The sequence below is a fragment of the Sinocyclocheilus rhinocerous genome, unplaced genomic scaffold, assembly GCF_001515625.1.
Source record: "Sinocyclocheilus rhinocerous isolate Xijiao unplaced genomic scaffold, SAMN03320098_v1.1 scaffold2849, whole genome shotgun sequence".
NCBI classification, from domain to species: Eukaryota; Metazoa; Chordata; class Actinopteri; order Cypriniformes; family Cyprinidae; genus Sinocyclocheilus; species Sinocyclocheilus rhinocerous.
In genome coordinates this window covers 297,388-311,340 of record NW_015642055.1, presented here as the reverse complement: position 1 = coordinate 311,340, position 13,953 = coordinate 297,388, and the positions used below count along the sequence as shown (strand labels likewise).

The 13,953-nt window shown below is 36.8% G+C and overlaps 1 protein-coding gene across 3 annotated transcripts in view; it reads right to left on the bottom strand.

Annotated features, from left to right (window-relative positions):
- Nucleotides 1-13,953, bottom strand: part of LOC107755570 (zinc finger protein 385D-like) — a 98,514-nt gene that overhangs the window by 15,434 nt on the left and 69,127 nt on the right. For all 3 annotated transcript variants that reach the window (XM_016572442.1, XM_016572443.1, XM_016572444.1), the window contains 2 exons: nucleotides 7,541-7,683; nucleotides 4,807-4,917 (listed from right to left, as the gene is read on the bottom strand). In XM_016572442.1, the coding sequence (XP_016427928.1) occupies nucleotides 4,807-4,917; nucleotides 7,541-7,683 (254 nt within the window). The remainder of the gene's footprint in view (nucleotides 1-4,806; nucleotides 4,918-7,540; nucleotides 7,684-13,953) is intronic.

Sequence of the window (13,953 nt, the reverse complement as noted above, 5' to 3'; positions counted from 1 at the left end):
CCTAAACCTATCCCTCACAGGAAACTTTGTGCTATTTCAGATTTTCAATACACTACATTCTGTGTGATTTATATGCGTTTTGAAAAGTGGGGACATGGGGTAATGTCCTGAAAAGTCACCTTCTCCTTGTAATACCTATGTCATACCCTTGTCATTATACAAATTTATGTCCTCATTTGTCACAAAAACGCGCGCACACACACACAGAGTGAGTATGGACAGTCTGCATTAGGGTGATAAGAGTAAATGCCCAGCAGAGGGCCCAAATTACAATTGCAAGTGCCAATTGAAACACACTTTATAATTACACTGTTGATAAATGTAGTGTGTGAGTGTGAGAGATAGTGATTGGCATTGTGAAGTTTTGACATATTTACGGTAGGAAATTTACAAAATAATGCATATTATTAATCAAAAATTAAGTTTTGATATATTTACGGTAGGAAATTTACAAAATATCTTCATGGAACATGATCTTTACTTAATATCCTAATGATTTTTGGCATAAAAGAAAAATCTATAATTTTGACCCATTCAATGTTTTTTTTGGCTATTGCTAAAAATATACCCAAGTGACTTAAGACTGGGTTTTGTGGTCCAGGGTCACATGTAGGTTTGGAACAACATGAGTGTGACTACTTTATTGATTGATTGATTGATTGATTGATTGATTACTTAAGACTGGTTTTGTGTGCCAGGGCCACATATATGTTTGAGTGTCTACACACACACACACACACACACACACACACACACACACACAGTGAGTATGGACAGTCTGCATTAGGGTGATAAGAGTAAATGCCCAGCAGAGGGCCCAAATTACAATTGCAGGTGCCAATTGAGACACACTTTATAATTACACTGTTGATAAATGTAGTGTGTGAGTGTGAGAGATAGTGATTGGCATTGTGAAGTTTTGACATATTTACGGTAGGAAATTTACAAAATAATGCATATAATTAATCAAAAATTAAGTTTTGATATATTTACGGTAGGAAATTTACAAAATATCTTCATGGAACATGATCTTTACTTAATATCCTAATGATTTTTGGCATAAAAGAAAAATCTATAATTTTGACCCATTCAATGTTTTTTTTGGCTATTGCTAAAAATTTACCCAAGTGACTTAAGACTGGTTTTGTGGTCCAGGGCCACATATATGTTTGGATGTATTCAAAGACACACACATATGTTGACTAACAGTACAACACCTCTTCAAGCCAAAAACATAAATGTTTCTAGACTCCAGCAATCATCTAGAGCAGTGTTTTTTGTACCGAATATCTATACTTTTCAAATTATCATATCGAAGTTAGAAATTCAAATATTGTGACAAAATTTATTTTGTAGGGTGCCACAAGTTTGTTAAAATTTCCAAAGGGTGCCACAACTACAAAAAGGTTGGGAAACACTGATCTAGAGCCATAATCCAGATTTCTGTGCGAACATGAGCTGTTGACATGCTGAGCTGTGAATCCCTTATTGCATACCAGAGTAATTTTAAAAACGACACTACCATGACACTAACTGAAAATGACACTACCACTGTTTAAAAAGCATAGGAATAACATTTTAAATTGCAAATGGAATGGCAGTTGGTTAAAGTTTTTCAACTTGCAAATCAAAGCTAACATCCAGTTCATCAAGCAAATCTCTGGCTAATATCAGCGCAGAAATGAGTCTGTGGGCCCAGAGGGAGTAATCAACCCACTCAAATCCTCTTAAGTACTTAGCAGATGACCCTCATCCGGGGACGGAGTTGACAACACTGTCTGCTCAGAACAGATGAGGAGGAAGGATGTTCATACACACTCCTGCTCACACACACACACACACACACACAAATATGTGTGCATACACATATATACACCGATCAGGCATAACATTATGACCACCTTCCTAATATTGTGTTGGTCCCCTCTTTGCTGCTGGGGAATTTGGAGGCCAAGTCAACACCTCAAACTCGTTGTTGTGCTCCTCAAACCATTCCTGAACCATTTTTGCTTTCTGGCAGGGTGCATTATCCCGCTAAAAGAGGCCACAGCCACCAGGGAATACTGTTTCCATGAAAGGGTGTGCATGGTCTGCAACAATGCTTAGGTAGGTGGTGGTCAAAATAACATCCACATGGATGGCAGGACCCAAGGTTTCCCAGCAGAACATTGCCCAAAGCATCACACTGCCTCACAGACCAGGAACACCCCACAAGAACTGCAGTTCTGGAGATGCTCTGACCCAGTCGTCTAGCCATGGCCCTTGTCAAACTTGCACAAATCCTTATGCTTGCCCATTTCTCCTGCTCCTAACACATCAACTTTGAGGACAAAACGTTCACTTGCTGCCTAATATATGCCACCCACTAACAGGTGCCATTAAGAAGAGACTTCACTTCACCTGTCAGTGGTCATTATGTTATGCCTGATCGGAGTATACATATACTGTACACTACCATTAAAAGTGTCAGTATAAATCTAACAAAAGATTTCTACTTCAAATAAAAGCTGTTCTTTTGAACTTTTTACTTGTCAATGAATCTGGAAAACAATTACCACAGTTTCCACAAAAAAAAAAGAAAAAAAAGATTAAGCAGCATTTTCAACAGTGATAAGAAATGTTTCTGGAGCAGCAAATCAACATCATGTGTTGATGATCTGACAATCATGTGACACTGAAGACTGGAGTAATGATGCTGAAAATTCAGCTTTGCATCACAGGAATAAATGACATTTTACATAAAAACAATAGAAAACAGTTTCGTGGAATTGTATTTTTTTTTTTAATTGTGAAATTGTAATAATATTTCACTATATACACACACACACACACACACACACACACACAGTTTCAACCAACTATTTAATATTTCTACCAGCTAATAAGAGAATGTTAGAATAGAGAGAGTAAAATGAGAAAAGGAAACAGACAGACAGGCTAACAGAAAAACAAAAAGAGACAGGCGGAGAGATAGAGTGTTGTATGGTGAACCACAAGCACTGGGAAACTAATGAGCAATTGATAGACTTTCAGACGTCTAACTGAGCAAACTCTGTTGGGTTTCTCTCTCAGAATATATCTGGGCTAAAAATGCCCTTAACAGCAGTGAAAACTGAACAGCAGAACTACAAATGACATCCTATTCAATAGTTTTTCCACAGCTTTCAGAAACATACAAATACACAATGATTAGGTGCACAGGTTCATTTTCATGGCTAAAATATTGATGTGAGCCGCATGCTACACTTAAAAGTGTTTTGATGCCTTGCTAATGAGAGATGCACTGGTGATTATCCACTTAGAAATGGTGATTGTCACAAGTTATAATAACAATAATTTTGCAATGGAGTTGTACAATATTCTGTGTGAATGTGGGACAAAGTAGCAGAAAAAAGTCTGAAGAAACAATCTCTCTCTCTCTTTATATATACAGTATATATATATATATATATATATATGTGTGTGTGTGTGTCTGTACATACAGTACACATTTGAAAAAACAGAAGCAATAGAGTGACAGGACAGTACCCCCAAAAATGAAAATACAGTCATCAAAATTCTTGCAAACTGCCCTGAAACTGATCAAGTGTCACCCAGAGGCTGACAGACACTAAAAGTGAGTGGGACATAACTCTTTATGACAACACAAGCAGCATGAATCTGGCAATGGACATAAGCATGCTTTCATTTTTCATGCACATCATCTCAGTTGCGAGGATCTTCTCTCCACTCAAACATGCTGTCCAACGCAGCACTGAACTTGCCAGAAACAACAAAGACTGTTAAAGCTACCTGGATCAAGTTATTTACATATAATAACCATACATAAAAAGCTGTACTCTAAACCCGTATTAATTTTTTATTTGCCATGAAACAAACAAAAATTGGATAAGGGCTGAGGTGATTCCATGAAAGTAGTTCTTATGACACCATTGTATTTCAAGTCTTCCTAACTACTATAATAGCTTTGATTGAGGAACAGGCTGAATTTTTGGTAGTTATATTCCTGAACCTCACTGGGAAATTTCATTGGGACACATCTTGAGATCCAATAAAGGTGTCTTGTGTGTTACAACTAAATGTGAATGAGCTGCAGCAGAGGGGAAGATTTTCAGCGACCTACATTTTGGTCAGTTTTTCTCGCAAAGCTAACATATGATTCAAAATATAGCACATGAGTCATATGAACCACTTTTACAGTGCTATTTGGTGCTTAACAGCCATGATCACCATGAAATGTTGTTGTATGCAAAATAATTTGCTGTTGTGCTCAATGGGAAAAAAACAGCATATGGGTTGGGAATGACATAGAAGTACAAATAATGACAGAATTTTCATTTTGGGGTGAACATATTTCAATAAAATATTTTAATGAAAATGTCTGTCCTTTATTTTATGTAGCACCAATTTTATGTAAGCAATGAGAGACTTAAGGCTTTGCTATACTGTATTCAATATAGTGCCTTATATTGCTTAATAGGGATTGGGTTACAGTAAGTCTGCAGTAATTATAATAAAATTGAAGTCAATGGGAAGTACCATTTAACTAGTTAAATGTGTGTGTGCTTGTGTGTGTGTGTGTGTGTGTGTGTGTGAGAGAGAGAGAGAGAGAGAGAAGAGAGAAAGAGATATGTTAAAGGGACTGTGATAATTTCACATTATCAAACACAAAGTGAGAAAACCAAAGAAAGAAAGAAAGCGGATAAATGCTGTAAGGGATGAAACAGCTTTTACCCGTCCAGCGTGATGTTCACTGTCTGCCATCACAAATGCAGAGGGTGAAACACACACACACTACACACTAACCGTGGAGTTGAAGCGCAGGTGGCAGATATTGCATGAGATGACCTGTTTTTTCTTCAGGGACTGAGGAACACCAAACGTATGGTTTATCACAGCCTTCTGCACCGGGTCCATCTGAGGGAGGGGTGAAAAAATGAAGTTAAAATGAACTGAAGAAAAAAAAAATTATACAAATCACTTCGAATCAACAGACTCACTATCTGCTCATTCAAACACATTCCTTCCAACCCTGAACCTGACGCCCGGGGCCGAGGGACTTTCCCTCGACACCCCTCGCCATGGGAACACACACCACATCACAATGACTCTGCAGCTGGTCGCATGTCTATTTGTTTTAGAGCCTCAAGAATGTCCTTGTTGTTCATCCGCAGTCATCCCTGACTGGCTAGGACGCTGCCAGGTCAATGTGTGTGTGAGAGTGTGTGTCAGTGAGTGTATGTGTCTGATGAAGCCGCCTGTTGTTGACTCTGAGTACTGGAGAGGGTCAGGAGATGGTGGAGCATGATATTAATGCAGGAATGAAGGAGATGATGAGATTAAATGAGACAAGAGATGATGACACCATAGAGAAGTGATGAGAGAAGAGAGGAGATATGATGAGCAGAGCAGAAGACAAAAGAAACAGTAAAAAGATGAGAACAGATAACAAAAGACAAGAGGAAAATACATGAGATGAGCAGAGAAATTATGCAATAAAAAGATGAGAAATAAGACGAGATGAGAAGAGATGAGACGAGTGAAAACAAAAGAAGAGATGAAACAAGAAGAAATGAGAAGAAACAAGCATAGAAGAGACAAGAAGAGGAAGATGCGGCAAGAAGAGATGAGATAAGATGAGCCAAGATAAAGGGTCTAGCAGTAAAATCAAAAGAAAAGAAGCAAGAAGAGATGAAAAGAGACAAAAAAGAAATGATGAGACAAGAAGCAAAGCAGTAAATTCCAGAGAAGTGAGAAAAAAAGAGAAATGAACAGATGGGATGAGATGAAGCAACACAAACTAGGAACAGAAGACAACGAGGAGACGTGGAGAGAAGACAAAACCATTAGAAGATGAGACAGGAGACGACACATCATGAGACGAAAAGTAGAGACAATAGGAAGACAATACAAGATGAGAAGAGGAGCAATAAAAACGAAAAAAAAAATAAAAGAGACAAGATGAGACAACACAAGATGCGAAGAGAAGAGAGGAGACAGAGAAAGAGAAGACAAGACCATCAGAAGATGAGACAAGATAAGACACATCATGAAATGAAAAGTATTGAATCAATAAGGAGACAATAGCTATGTTTCCATCCAAAGATACGAATTAAACTTATGAGCAAAATTGGAATACCGCATAAAACATTTGTGAATAAAGCACAGTTTCCCTCCAGTGAGTTGAAGAGAACAAAATCGTCACTTCCTGATTAACTTTTGCTAAATATCACGAAGAAAAATTTAATATGCTGCAGTTGGCACTGTATATAATCATTTTTGTATACAATAAATTACACGCTTCAGAGTGCGCAGAAGAAACGCGGTCATGTTATCTTATTTTCGGAGTCTGCTGTTTGGGAATGCAGTTGTGGGAGTTAATTATAACAAAGCACTTTGACGAGACTTTGCTCAAGCATATTAGAATGACAAAACTAGCATTTCAGATGCTGTGCAATGAGATTTCATTCTGTCCCAATGCAAAGTCACATGTCTTTTTTGACGTGCATTAAGGAATTTATTCGGTAAAAGTGTTTCCATCATAGTTTATGCGTTTTTCGTAGTTCTTACCGGATAAGAAATGTATCCTACTTAGTTAAGCGCATACATTTTAATGCACATTTTTAGAATTTATGCGCATCTTGGCGTTTCCATCCAGCGTTTTTTTGTGATATCCCAAACTACGCATAAAAATAGGTGGATGAAAACCTAGTTAACATGAGATGAGATGAAGTGAGACAAAGCAGCTGTAAAGAGATGGCATGACACAAGAACAGAAAAGAAAAAATAAGACAAAGGCAGTAGTAAAGAGAAAAAGAGAGAAAAACAGAGCAGAGGAGACTTGAAGAGCAGAGACAAGAAGAACAGAGAGGAGATAAGCATACTAAAGCAGCAGTAAAGAGAAGAGAAGAGGAGAGGAGCAGTAAGGAAAGCAAAGGAAAGCAGTGGAGGATAAGAGAGGAGAGAGGTCACTGACAGCTACTTTGCTGTTGAGACAGGTGCATTTATCACTGTAGTACACACTCACACACACACACATACTGATCTGATCAAAAAGAGAACCAGCACCTGACTATATATTAACAGTGCATATAAAGACGTGCCCTTGGTGTCTAAGATATATTATTTTTAGTCAACCAACATTGTACTCACGAACATAACTCATGGAGTGTGGGTGTGTGTGTGTGAGAGTGTGTCCAGAATGCGGATATCAGAAGAAAGAGAACCCTGTTACACACACACTGCCTCCAAAACTGTGCTCAGAGAGTCTGAAACTAAATCTAGATCCTAATCTGAGCCGCTGCTCGAGTCTTAAATCTAAAATTACTATCTAACACAATACACCTCTGTTTAGCGGCCCTTTTTGCAAACATTCTGCACTTTTAAAAATACCCTGCAGTCTGCGGAATCGTTCCTGACATTTAGAGCTGACATTTGGGACCCAGCGCGATGCCTTTAAAATGTTCAGTTAACTTTAAATGATGACACATTTGGGAAGGTGAGGTGTAGGAAATAGAACCAAGAGTGCTGATGAACTCACAGTGTTGAAGTTGGGGAACAGGTTGAGGGGGGAGGAGCCACTGAGCCGGAAGGGCAGGAAGTGTTTCAGGTCCAGAGGGGTCTGCAGCGGGCGACCCTGCACAGGTAATGAGGCCAGCAGGGGGCTCCCCTGAGCAGCCGTACCTGAGAAGAGCAACAACAACAACCAACACATATAAGAGAAAAACGCCACTGTTCAGGCCAAGGACAGGAGAGTATTTAAATCAAGCAATTAGTGCACAAACACCATGATCAATGAAGAGAAGGGAGATACTTAATAACAGTCAGACAGTTCAGTGAACCAGGATCGAATGAGTTTTAAACCATCATTATTCTGACACACACACACACACACACAAAAAAAACATTGACTGCTCTAATTACAATTTAATAATGACAAATCTATTCAGAATTCATTGTTAATATTGCATGAAAAAAAAATCAGCCTGAAAGGATCTCATGAGATTGTTTGAAAGTGCATCAAGATCGAGAGTGAAATGTAATTTCATGATTGTTTTTAAGGCTTTAAAAATTCACAAAGACAATGTAAGTAAATTAATTCATAACTCGATATAAGTATATTCACTACCGGCTTTCTTGTGTCTTTTAAAAAAAAATCAAATTATATAACTTTTCAGGCCTGGAAATCACAATTTAAAAATTCCCTTCAATATATTTCCATTTTTTTCATGATTGTGGGGACCCTGGCCTAACCCTACAAATAACACTCTCTACAAATATAGTAAATCCTGAATGGATAGTTGACAAAAACATGTCTATGAACCTTTTCTTTTCAGCAATAAGACTGTAGGTTAAAATATATTTAATTAATATAAATATATATACTTTACACAAAAGTGTGCATTACAGATGCATACTCTGCAAAAAGTTTTGCACTTTTATAGTGAATATCATCCCAACACTTCAGACAAAAACTCTTTAAAGCACATAAGCTCATTGTAAACCAGCTGGAACATGGACATATTAGCATACAATATAGATACAGATTGTGACTGAGCAAGATTGCTACATTATATTTTAAGAATACTATTATTATTAGCTTTGCTGGTCCTATTGCTCTTCAGATTGTTTTATAACCACATGAGTGTTTGTAAGGATAAATAATGATAAATATATTGAGAAAAAGGCATTGATCATATTAATAATACATACACATAAACACATAAATACTCTTAATCTGACTGATCGGGTGTGGACTTGACCACATTGGCTGTGTCTCACTCAGTGAAATGGACACCATGGGATATGGGATTTTTAATGGGGTGTGTGCGTGTCTACAGGGATATCATGTTTCTAATGGAGCAGGGATGTAGAGGTTTCTCATTTTCCAGTTGGCTGAATCTGAAATCTAGGAGCGTATAGATACTTACCCTACCACAAAGATCAATCAGTGTAGTGTACACACACACACACACACTCCATGGAGGTCTGATATCAGTCATTTAATTCTATGTCAAAAACTGTCACATTTCAGTGTGTGTGTGTGTGTGTGTGTGTGTGTGAAAGAGAGAGAGTACTGATGCTTTCAACTCACAGAAGTGCAACATTAATCATAACCCTGACAATTTATTAGAGCGAGTAAACACACAGCCAGCACCCCACCACCACACACACACACACACACACACGCGCGCGCGCGCGCACGCACGCACGCACGCACGCACACAGATATGCTCAAACTGTCAGGATTAGGCCTTAGTGTACAAAATTCATATAATGCCAAACAAAGTGTCAAAAATATCATCTCATGTCAGCCTCATGTCTTTCCAAATCTGTGTGATTTTTCCATCTTCCGTGGGACATAAAAAGAGAAGTTTAGCAGAATGTTCATGCTGTTGTTTTTTTATACAATGAAAGTGAATAGTGACCAAGTGACTCTATATTCAAAGTCTCCTGAAGCCATCCTAAAATGTTGTGTAAAAAAAATCAAAAATTTAAACCCACTGATAATGTCCGCTCCTCTTAATATATATATATATATATATACAGTGGGTACGGAAAGTAAAAAAAAAATTTAAGGGGGTCTGAATACTTTCCGTACCCACTGTATATAAAGTACATTTTAATAAAATAAATGTTTAAATACTAAATTGCTAAAACTCAAATAAAAATAAAGGTACATGGAAATGCTTAAAATTACAAAAGCACATAACAAAATTACTAAAACTTAAACCAAAAATTAAAATAAATTCAAAACATTAAAGAACTTTGTATATACTATTACATAATACTAAAATAACACTGGTCTGATGTCACTGAAGCCAAATATCATTGTTTCTTGCATACCTCATAACTGATCACAACACAAAATCTGGATACGTGCATGATTACCGGAGAATAGAGATGATCAGAGAATAACTGCTTACATTTATATTCGAATATAGATGATATCAAGTTCAACAGACTACTAGCCATTCCACAGAAAAAAGCCTGCCTAACATCCCTTTTTGTTTCAAGGAAGATAAAAAGTCCAGTGGGTTTGGAACGATATGAGAGCGAGTAAATGATGACAGAATCTCCATTGTTGGGTAAACTATCTCTTTAATTTCCTATTTCTTTAAAACTTACACACAAAGCACTTCAGAGATGTTTCAGTGAGGACACTTCAGTCCTAAAGCCTCATGCAACCTCATTCCATCACATTTTCAAGTTCCAAAGAAATGTCTGGGTGACAGTGTGTAATCTAATTCAATGGAGCTCAAAATAAATGACCAGCACGCCCTGAAAAGGCAGACTTATTTTACAAGTGGTTATACGCACGCAATATTCAACCAGAAATACACACATCCACACAATGAACGTCACACACATGCTCTTGGCCTCAAACAGATAAAGCTTTGAATTCAGATGGTGCCACCAGTATATGCTGGTGTTTGAATGTAGTGGACCACAAAACACTGAGTAAAAAGAAAGACGAGATTTTTTCCCCCCTCTCTCTTTCCTGACAACATTTGAAAGGCGTAATTATGATTTCCAGAGAGCTGTAATTAGCAGAATCCGCTGCTCTTGCTTCTCTGTCTTTCTCCCTCCCTCTATCTCTCTCTCTCCCTCTCAAACATAGCCACAAAATCAGTGCAGAGTCCAGCTGGCATCTCTCACTGTGTTTCTATGTCACATCACATATTCCTTCCTCATTTGCTCTTTTGTTTCAACACTCACTTCCTCACACATCCATTTTATATATTTGAATATAAATGCTTGTGCACAGACTACCATTCAAAGGTCTGGGGTCGGTAATGTTTTTTTAAAATAATTATCTTATGCTCTCCAAGGCTGCAATTATTTAATCAAAATACAGTAAAAACAGTAAAAGTGTGAATCATTGTTAAAATTTAAAACAACTATTTTACTTTTTAAATATAATGTTAAAATGCAATGTATTCCTGTTATAACAAAGCAAAATGTTCAACAGCCATTACTCCGGTCTTCAGTGTCACATGATCCTTTAGAAATCATTCTGATATGATGATTTGATGCTTAAGTAACATTTCTAATTAATATCAATGGGGATTTACAATGTGCTGCTTAATATTTTTGTGGAATTTCTTTTATGTACACAGAAGTACAAAAGTAACAATATTTATACAACAACAGAACAAACAGAACAAAACAAAACAACAGAACAAAAGTATAAATTTCTTCTAAAAAAATCTTACTGACTTCAGACTTTTGCAAGATATTGTATAGTGGGATCCTGCACTTGAACTGCATATATGCCACATATTTGCATCATCCATCAAGAGTTGAGATGATCCAAGAGGCATCTTGAGCTTTAATAAAAGCAATAACATCTGACTGTCTGTACAGTGTCACATTATCAATGTCAAAAATGTACTTTAATTACTGTCCCAGAAATATAATGCAAAATATGAAATATGCTTGTTTCTTTTCACACCAAAACACTCCTTTATTTTTTTTTCACAAAAACTTCAAAATTTTGTTTATTTCCAGAATTTCAAATGTGGCTTTTGGACCCCACTGCACATGTTTTTTTAATATGTTTACATGTGAAAGTTTGTACAAGTGTGTGTGTGTTTTTTGGAAGGCATTGCCGACATCCCTCTTTCTGTTTACATAACGCACAAGCCTACAGCATGTACCGCACACACAACCTAAGCTCAGTGTCCCACACACTCACAAACCCTGCGGCAGCAAACCCTGCCTGAGACGAAACCGAGGGTGACAGGCATGTGCGTGTGTGTTTGTGTGCATGCACATGTATATTGCGCTTTATTTGTGCTTTCCTATTTGTATGTGTCTGTGATGCAAGAGAATGTGACAAAGAGAGAACTGCATTCTGTGCTGTTGAAACGAGCGCATAGTGTTTAGCTGCAGTGTGTGTGTCAGGTCGCACCGGAGCTCTTTAATAAACACACAAAAATTCAGCTCGGGCCTGGTCAGTCCAGCAGAACCAGCTCAGACGGTGCAGGGTTGGACCAGAGATCTGCTGATGTTCGGCTCCTCAGTGGTGACCAGATGGTTACAAGATGTTTGCTATTTGATAAAGAACCACATTTGGATATCTTGGTGGCTTTCTAAATAACTGATGACCAAGTATATTAGTGGCAGACCAATATAGCATCTAAGATAAGGCTATGAGCCAATAATTACCATTTGGAAATATAGTATCTAAGATAATTATGAGCCAATAATTACCATTTAGATATTATCAGCACTTGCCTGCTCGGCAAGTGTATATTTAGCATTTCAAAAAATAAATTGTGAGCAAATTTTGAGTCAATAATATTATTTTCTCATATTAAAATATCATAATATGTCATATTTATTATTATAAAATCATTATGATATACAGAGAGCTTGTAACACTCCAAAGAGAAAGTAAAAATTGAAATCGCATCATATGACCCCTTTAATAAGTAAATAAATAAATTTTAATTACAAAAATTGAAAAGAAATGAATACTTTTATACAGCAAGGATGAATTAAACTAATCAAAAGTGACAATAAAGGCATTTATAATGCCACAAATGATTTATATTTAGAATAAAATCTGTTCTTTTGAACTGTCTATTCATCAAAGAATCTAAGAAAAATAATGCATCACGGATTCCACAAAAAAATTAACCAGCACAACTTTTAACACTGATAATAATAAATGTTTCTGAAGCACCAAATCAGTAATGATTTCTGAAGGATCATGTGACACTGAAGACTGGAGTAATGATGCTGAAAAATTCAGCTTTGCATCACAGGAATACATTTGAAAGTATATTCAAATACAAACAGATATTTAAAATTGTAATTTTTATAGCACTACCTTTTTACTGTATTTTTAAATCAAATACATTTGTGTTTGACATTTATTTCCCTGTGTTACTATTTTGTTTATTTTTTATATTAAACAGTATTCAAATCAACTTCTGCTGCTTTAAAAATTGTTACATAAACAAGCATTGACTTAATATATCATGTATATATTTACATTCTATCAGCCATTAACCATCCTAAAACACTCATATCAGTCAACCACTAAGGCATATACCACCAGTAAGATGAGATGTAAGAGGGATACATAATGAAAGAGGGAAGAATGCTGAACATACTGTAGCTGAAGAAATACAAATAGAGAAACAAAGTGGGCTTAATAGTTAATTAAGTGCGAGCGGTTGTGAATCTCGTTTGCTGGTATCAAGGGATTGACTTGGCTGCACTCAGACACAGTGAAGGAACATGAGCCCTAATGCTACATGACAGAAAGCATCCAGGGGTTAAAGCAAAAAAAAATCCTGAGCCTGAACATTTTTCCGGGGGCGGGGCGGGGCAGCACATGCAAAGCATGCAATGACTGTGGCAACTTTAACGTTTGAAAGGATACTATGGCAAAGTTATTGCTTTCTTTATTCAAATTGATTTTTATGACAGAAAGCATCCAGGGGTTAAAAAAAAAAAAAATCCTGAGCCTGAACATTTTTCCGGGGGCGGGGCGGGGCAGCACATGCAAAGCATGCAATGACTGTGGCAACTTTAACGTTGGAAAGGATACTATGGCAAAGTTATTGCTTTCTTTATTCAAATTGTTTTTTTTTTCATGAATATATGGTTGACCTGAAGAATGAAAGCTATGTCATACACTTGGAAAATTATGAGCTATATCACCGCTTAACGACACTAGGGGTGTGACAATACACTTAGCTTAAAAGGTGAGATAAAATACAGATACTTGGTTCACTAGAACGTGGCAATATTTTAATACTATTTTTAAGAAATTTTCAATGACAAAATATTATATGTATATGTATATATAATATGAACATAACCTTAACTTAAAGGGTTAGTTCACCCAAAAATGATATTTAGCCCATAAATTACTCACCCTCAAGTCATCCTAGGTGTATATGACTTTCTTCTTTCAGACGAATCCAGTCGGAGTTA